Source organism: Zingiber officinale, chromosome 11A (assembly GCF_018446385.1).
Source record: "Zingiber officinale cultivar Zhangliang chromosome 11A, Zo_v1.1, whole genome shotgun sequence".
Lineage (NCBI taxonomy): Eukaryota > Viridiplantae > Streptophyta > Magnoliopsida > Zingiberales > Zingiberaceae > Zingiber > Zingiber officinale.
In genome coordinates this window covers 89,135,075-89,143,057 of record NC_056006.1, presented here as the reverse complement: position 1 = coordinate 89,143,057, position 7,983 = coordinate 89,135,075, and the positions used below count along the sequence as shown (strand labels likewise).

Genomic DNA, 7,983 nt, shown 5'->3' with positions numbered 1-7,983 from the left:
GGTACTATATCCTTGGGCTTGTGGTATGGGAGATTCCCTGCAGTCCTGGAGGGATATAGTGATGCTAGTTAGATAGCAGACACTGCTGAGTGTAAAGGCGTTACTTGTTATGTCTTTACACTTGGAGGCGGTGCAGTTGCTTGGAGGTCTGTTAAACAGACGATTATATCCCGTTCTACATCTGAGGCAGAATTGTGTGCTTTAGATACCACAGTAACTGAAGCTGATTGGCTTAAGAGTCTTCTTTCATAAATTCCCTTGATGGTAAAACCAATACCTTCTATTTCAGTACACTGTGATAATCAAACAACAATAGCTCAGATTAGAAGCTCCAAGTATAACCAGAAATAGAAGAGACATGTACGAATAAGATTGAAATCTATTCGTGAGCTAGTGTCTCTTGGAGTGGAGTCATTGGACTTCGTAAGTTCAAAAGACAATATTGTTGATCCACTCACAAAAGGACTTGATTCTGAGAAAATCAAGAGATCCAGTAAGGGAATGGGACTGAGGTCTATCCTGGTTTCATCTATAACGGCAACCCAACCTATCTGATTGGAGATCCCAAGAAGTAGGTTCAATGTGGTATAAACAAGTTATAAGGGTGAACCGTAAGCATCAAATTGATTGAGATGTAATCTCATAGTCTCTTCCCTGGATAGATGCTTGACTGCTAGTGAGGATGAGCTTAAAGGCTCTTAATGAGTTCAAGGTCTTATTGACAGGATGCTCGCGGTACATCCTTGGAGAACTCACCTATGTAAGTGTAACTGTGTGGCCGCAGTGTGGGGGGTCTAGGCAACTCCCCTTAGCACTTATGAAACAAGATTCGGTGGCATGGCCGTAATGCACCAACCCAGAAGGATTCAACCGTCGCCTGTGATGAGTTGTTACCATTTGACTTCACATATAAAAAGGTTTAAGTTCAAGACCTAGTTCACTTCAAACCTATGTGAATAAGATTGGTGTACTTAGGTGAAAATTCAAACCGGAAGGTATTTTCACTAAAAGCTCATTGCAACCTAGCCTCAGGACATTTTTTTTTTGTTTTTAACCGAAATGATTTGAATTTGTGGGGGATTGTTGAATTTTGTTTTAAATTCAAAGCATTTTTTTTTGTAGTGTTTTTAGTCCCACATTGCTACGTGGAGAAGCTTGGAAGGGCTTATATAGGAAGCCCTTCCATCCTTGCTTAGCAATGATAAGGGGACCTACATGCATATGCGGGCCAAGCCCAAATCGAGTGGATTTGGGGGGTTCGAGCCGGAAATCCATAAACCGGGCGTCACGTACGCGATTAACGCGCGCAGGGGGGGTGCAAATCCCCAGCCCGTGGGCCTTGCGCTCATGGGCGGCCCGGTCTGTTTTTGCTGGTTTGGTTCAGTCTGAACCAAACCAGTTTGGTTTCCGGTTCGGTCTGAACCAAAACCAAACCAGAGTTTGGTTTTTCGATTTTGTTCCGCGCGTGAGGAAGGGACGCGCAGTGCTTCGTATCTTCTCAGAGTGAATAAAAGGGGACTTGCAGCACCTCTATTCTTCACTCAAGCCTCGAGCTTTCTCCTCCTTCTCCCTTCTCTGTGCGATTCATTCTGCACGGTTTTCTGCTTTCTTCTCGTCGAGTTTTTCGCTGCTTTCTTATCCTGAGGCTTGGTCTTCCGGTGATCTGAGGTTGGGTCCGAGTGTAGCGTCCGTTTTGGAGTGCACCTACGGACGAGACGAGCGGTTGTCGGATCTTGGGGGAATTTTGCCGGAGAGCCTTTGCACCGTGAGGCGGCAATAAATTCTCTAAGGACAGTCGACGTGCCGACGCTTCAACTGGATAACTATATTCTAAACCCTACTCCTTTATTTATCTGTCTATTGCATGCTATTTTTTGTGCGAATATAATACTACTTATATTGCTTTATTTTACAACATATATAACTTAGGAAGCAAGTCATCTCGTCAACTAAATAAGCAAAACCAAACTGATCCATTACCATTAAGAATAAGTTTGGTTCAAAACTAAACTATCTTGGTTCATAATTAAACAAAACCTATTTGATTTATTATTAAATCGTTATGAAACCATATCTTCTACAATAGTCATGGCTCATCTGCACTTCCATTTCGACAAATATCTTTTCATATTTATTTTGTATTTAGTCCAACCAAAGATTTTATCTCTTATATGAGAATTGAATTCTCAAACTTGATTTACATCTTTTAGATACTGGTAGTGCTCGTGATCCCATAGGTTACTGGTTTATCTTGGTCATCCATAATTAACTATTTAATTATGAATCAATAATAAGTGACACTTAGTAGTACATTATGATTCTCAATTAATCAGAAAATCTCACATGTCAATAGAAATATCATACATCCTTTTAAACCAATTATCTTTTCTAAATCTTTCCAATGTAAAACTTTAATTGAATTACCAATATAGTTACATTGTCCACGTCTACTTAGAGTAACGTTTCATCAAACCACCTAAGAGGTAAATCTCGAATAAGATGAAGGAGTTGAGATTGAGCTAGAAAAGTCAAGTGATGTGTTGAAGGAATCCATGATCACTTTGACCTCCCCTCTATCTGACTGTTGACCTAGATCTTTGACATGGGTTCTCGTATTCCCACATCACTGTGATTAGTTTAGGTTTTTTCTTTCACTGTGGATTCCTTTTCTTCTTGGTTCTATATTTCAAAGTTAACAGAGGGTTAGGCCCGTCTATTTTTTATTTTTCAATATTTTGAACATCTATATTCTTTAAGTATTTTTGACTAAAAGTCCTCAATGACTTTAAGAGTGTGTTAAGTAAATATTATTATACTCTTAAAGTTTTCTTGAGTAATATCCATATTTAATTTTTCATATTTTAAATCATCTATGACTATTAATTATTTTTTGGCAAAAAGTATTTACCAACCCGATAGACCTAGAATTTATGTGAAGGGGGTACTATTACATTTCTTGAATCCCTCGAGTCATTATATGTTTATTTTTTTAGATTTTAAGTCCACTATATACATTTAATATATTTTTTTTTTTTACCAAAAGTGCATAGCAATATTAGAGACTTCACATTTAAGTTTCTTCTTATTTATTTATTTTTAAGATTTTTATTTTATATTCAGCAAATACATTTAGCTAAAAGCATTGATGACTCTACAGATCTTAGATTCAAGCCAAATGGACACCTAATTTCTTCTTATGGTTATTTTAAGTTTTTTTTTTTTTTTCAAATTTTAAACCTATAAAGTAAAGTTGTAAAATATTTTTCTCCAAAGGCACTTGAGGTCTAGAAGTGATTTCCAACTTTACTGCAGGCCACCAAACCGTTGACAATGTTGATATTCACACTTAAAATGCTTTTTAACTCCCGCATCTTCTGCAGATTTCAAGTTCCAATAGGTGCTTTTGTCTGGATGGTTTGAAATTTTTAAGTGTGCTAATGAATTGGAATTTAGAACAGAGATGACCATCAGGAGACATGCAGTATAATATTCATAGCTTTCTCTGGTTGTTTAACAGATCATGCACTGATAAATCAATCTGGAAGTCAAAAGATCTCAAGCAGAAATTAAGAGGCATGTGAAAGAGCAGAACAAGCACTTTGGACCTCGATCATTATTGTATTTAATATCACTGATACTTTGCCAAACAAATCAAAAGTCCACAATTCCATGGTTTGGAATAAAAACTTACATCAAATACATACCTAACACTTTCCATCTCTTGCTCCCAGTATCGAAAGAGTTTGGGAGATTATAGTGCAGATGTCCTGAGATTTTGGTCATCTGACTTCATTCTTTGTGGTTGGAACTTCCAACTTAGCTGCTTCGGTAGAAGTTTGAAGTGGATGCTCAGCGGTTAGATTTTGTAGATCTCTTGCAACGATTGTTGGATCAACTACTGTTGTCTGGTTGCTCTGAGCTTGTGTTGAATTTTTCGGTATTACAGTATAATCCTTCTGAACATTCTCTCTCGATCTCAAACCTAACTCATCTTGACTTTCTGATTCGTTTGCATGAAATTTCAGCACCCCTGTTTCATCGTGAATGTGATCCAGAGTTTCACTTGCAGCAGCCCTGCTCTCGGGAAGAGTCTGGTTGAACTGAACCAAACTCGTGTTTTTCTCTTGCACTGAAACAAACATTCCAATCTCAGGCTCAGAATCCTTGAGCGGAACAATATGATCCACAGCACTGGAAGCATCATCGGCTTTGAAGCTCCGTTCTCGCGCTTCGCGAGTCCGTTCATCGCGTTCTGCCTCGTGGGTATTGTGGACTACCTCACTGGAGGCGTCGTCGCCCCGGAAGCTTTTCTCTCGAGCCTCGTGGGAGTGCTCTTCATGTTCTGGGTCATCCACTTTCCGAGCAATCTGTGACTTTTGCTCAGAAGGATCAGCTTCCCTCGCCTTCTCCTTAATTTCTGCATGCTTGGCCTCTTCTTTCCCTGAGAAAGGGGAAAGGTCCTTCCTTCTAAAGCTTGTGATCAGCTCAGACTGCCTCGCATTAATATTGAGCTTGTCCTCGTAGGCCTTCCTGTGGTCATGCGAGTACTTCATCTGGTAGATCAGCCAGATACCAACAGCAACCAAGGTGGATATCTGGAGGGCGTTCTTTGCCCTAAACCCCCCTTTGGCCCTGTGGTTTCTGCTGGACACTTGCCGCAGCATGTTGATCCTCTTCCCTCGTGACTGTCCCTTTGGCTCTCCAGTTTACTCCCACACTCTTCCTCAAGACGCACACCAAGAAACAGCGTCTGTCAAAGATAAGAAGCAAACAAACCTCAGCAGCAATCCATGTCCTTCGCTTATAGTACCACCCCAAGCTTCCAAAAAAGTAAACTTTGTCTAAAAGCTGGAGATCATTAAACCAAAAGGAAGCATACAGAAAAAAAGGGAATGAAAAAAAAAACATTGATTCGATCAAACATCTTCTTATGAGCATCCAGTTTAAACTCAAGTACTCATCAGAAAGTAACAAAATCCATGAGCAGTAGAGAGAATCTTTCACATGGGACGACAAAAGCGAAGAAAGAAAGAAAGAAAGAACATACCAGAAGGAGAGGGGCTTGCTCCTGTTTCCTTTACCGAGAAAGCAGAAACCAAGAAGAGAAGCAGGAGCGCGGAGGCAAAGTCGCAACCTACAGAGATGATGTTAACGAAGGAAGCTGCCGTGGTCAAAAAGGTTGAAAGGAGAGTCGCCCCATTGCTTTTCCCTCCTAAATAAATACTTTACCTTCCGAGGCAGGCAATCGATTCAAGTTCTAGATTCTGCAGCAGGAACCTGGTCAACCAAGCTCCATAGTGGTCAGGGGACGCAAATGTACAGTGGTGGTGTACTAAGCGGACGAGGTCCTGTCCGACATTGCCGATTTCTCACCACGCTTCAACTTCTTTGATTCAGGTGGATCGATCGATTAAGGATGTTTTGGTCGTCCACGGAATGCAACACCGAACCGATCTCTTAGAATGAGATTGTGACGGATGGATTGGAGGATGGGAAAATTGTTCAGAAATGAGATCAACGCGCGTGGAGGAAGGAGAAAACAAGTGCACCTGCTCTTGAAAAAACAATAAAAAATGAAAAATGAAAACTGGAGCTGAGCTCAGCTCTCAAGGAAGACCTCGTCACGGACGTCAATTTGGAAGCCAACATCTAGAAGCGATAAGATTGGCCTGCACTCGTGATCGCAACCAGCTGTTGTAGTTAGATTGACAAATGCAGATGGAGTAGGATACTGGAGGTAGATTTAAAGAGAAGGCACACGTGGAATTGAGGAAAAATAAAATAGACGTTTTTTAAACGAGCGAGTTGTTTATCTCCTTGCTTATTCATTTTGTTTGTATTAACTCTCCCAACTTATCAAAGAATAGATGAGATGAATTAATGGAAAATGAGAAAAAATTAAAATAATATTTATTTCCTTTCTCTTGAAAGTGATGCGTTACAAAGCTAAAGGTGACAAGGCAAAACAATGACGAAATCGAATGAAAGTGAATTTTAAACACAAAATCTTTGAAAAAACTTCTAAAACTCTTTACCAACCAAGCTAGTGAAAAGAAATAAAATTTATTTTTGAGAAGGGTTCAACTTTGCCATTCTTGCGCCAACAAACACTTGGGTAAACTTGTAGGACCGTTAGACCGGCTAGGAGGGGTTGTTAGATATCCTGCAAAAATAAAAACAATCCTTTCTCGAACTCTTTAAACTAACACTTACATAAATAGAGCAGAGCAAAATAAATAAAACATTAAAAAGATAAAACACAAAAAGTTTATTTGGTTACAACCAATGTGCTTGTTAATCCAAGGAAGATAAAACTCACTATCAATCTCCTTCAGGCGGAGAAGCCTCGTACAACAATGAAGCGCAGAAAACAGAAGCTCGACTACAACTAAAAGCACATAAGCGTTGGAATTACAGATAATGAGTTCGTTAAAGAGCTTCTGAATCAAGGCTATACTTATAGCCTTGGTCGGGGCGCCTGGAAGGGTTCCGGGCACCCTGGGAGATAAAACTTTTTCCCTCAACGTTCAGAACACATTAGACGCGTTCTGGTCAAGAATGCTGGTCTGGGCGCCCCGGAAGGGTTCCGGGTGCCCCGGAGGGGTCCGGGCACCCGGAGCTGGGCGCCCGGTCAGCTCCGGGCGCCTCGGACCCCGAAAGTCAACCAGAGTTGACTTTTCGTCCGGGACCTCTGCTCCGTTTCAGTCCCGCCTCGGTCCGGGTCTTTCGCTCCGGATCTGCTTACCTGGGTGATCTCTGCCATCCGGAATAGGGCTCACCCGAACTCAAGTTTCGGTCTTCTCGAGCAGCCTTCCGCTCCGGCTTCTCGTCCCTCGGAATCGTCGCATGCTTCCTTCTCGTCCACCAGCGTACTCATCCGCAGTCTTCGTCCCTCGGTCACACCCCGTGCCGACCTTCTCACTAGCTGCGTCTCTTGCTCCCCGAGCAATCTTCCGCTCCGGCTTTCGTCCCTCGGAACCACCGCACGCTTCCTTCTTGTCCACCGGGGTACTCTTCCGCAGTACCTCATCCCTCGGACGCACCGCGTGCCGTCCTTCTCGCTAGCTGCGTCTTCCGCTCGAGTACCTATGCTCCTAAGCTCCTGCACACTTAGACACAAGATTAAAACAACACAAAACCTAACTTAACTTGTTGATCACACCAAAACAACCTTGGGGTTCCAACAATCTCCCTCTTTTTGATGTGATCAATCCAAGTTAAGCTAGTGTCAAAAATAGATATGATAAATGAAATAATTTCTATTGCAATAACATGCAATATGATAGAAAAAATTAAATTTCAAAAATTCTAATTTTCAATTTCTACCTCCCCCTAGACTTATACTTTCTCTTCTCCCCCTTTAATCACATAAAAAATTGGGATTGTAAGAAAAATCTAAGGGTTGATACTTAGAAACATTATAAAAATTTATTTCAATGATTTTCTGGAAAATATTTCTAAGTCAAGGAAAATTTCTAAGTCAAGAAATAACTTTTGAAAAAAAAAAATTCTAAGTATTCGTCATCAATAATTAAAAACTTTCTAAGCTTAAAATTTATGCAAGAAAATTTAAAAGAATTGATAACATTAAAAGAAATTTTCTATGCATTTATTTATTTATATATTTTATTCTAATGCTTTTAATAGAGAGTTTTAAATTTCCATTTTAACTTATTACAATTTTTCAAATTTGAAGTAAGAAAATTTGAGCATGCGAAGAATTGTATCATGTTAATTTCTGCTAATAGTTTGTCGAGATATTTTAATCGACAGACTATTTCTCTCAACTTTAAAGTAACAAATGTTAAACATGTAAGAAATTGTATTGACAAGATAATTGGTAAAAATTTGTTTGACAATTTTTCTAATTTGCAATATTCATTCGACAAAATATTTTGTAACTTGCAAGAATCTTTTGTCAAAACATTTTGCGATTCGAAAAACTCTTTCAATGAGATAATTTGTAATTCGGAAAAATTTTTA

At 39.8% G+C, this 7,983-nt stretch overlaps 1 protein-coding gene across 2 annotated transcripts; it reads right to left on the bottom strand.

Moving 5' to 3' along the window:
- Window positions 1-3,593: 3,593 nt before the first annotated feature.
- Window positions 3,594-5,355, bottom strand: LOC122032893. 2 transcript variants are annotated; one of them, XM_042592205.1, is made up of 3 exons: window positions 5,230-5,355; window positions 5,048-5,134; window positions 3,594-4,750 (listed from the first exon to the last, which is right to left on the bottom strand). In XM_042592205.1, exon 3 carries the CDS (start codon window positions 4,662-4,664, stop codon window positions 3,780-3,782), a length of 885 nt encoding a protein of 294 aa, XP_042448139.1. In that variant the 5' UTR covers window positions 4,665-4,750; window positions 5,048-5,134; window positions 5,230-5,355; the 3' UTR covers window positions 3,594-3,779. The 2 variants fall into 2 exon arrangements, with proteins under 2 accessions (XP_042448139.1, XP_042448140.1); XM_042592206.1 differs by lacking the exon at window positions 5,230-5,355 and having other exon boundaries at window positions 3,594-4,848; window positions 5,048-5,193.
- Window positions 5,356-7,983: the final 2,628 nt, after the last annotated feature.

Coding starts and splice junctions, on each gene's coding strand:
- LOC122032893 (XM_042592205.1), bottom strand. CDS start 4,664: ATGCTGCGGCAAGTGTCCAGCAGAAACCACAGGGCCAAAGGGGGGTTT.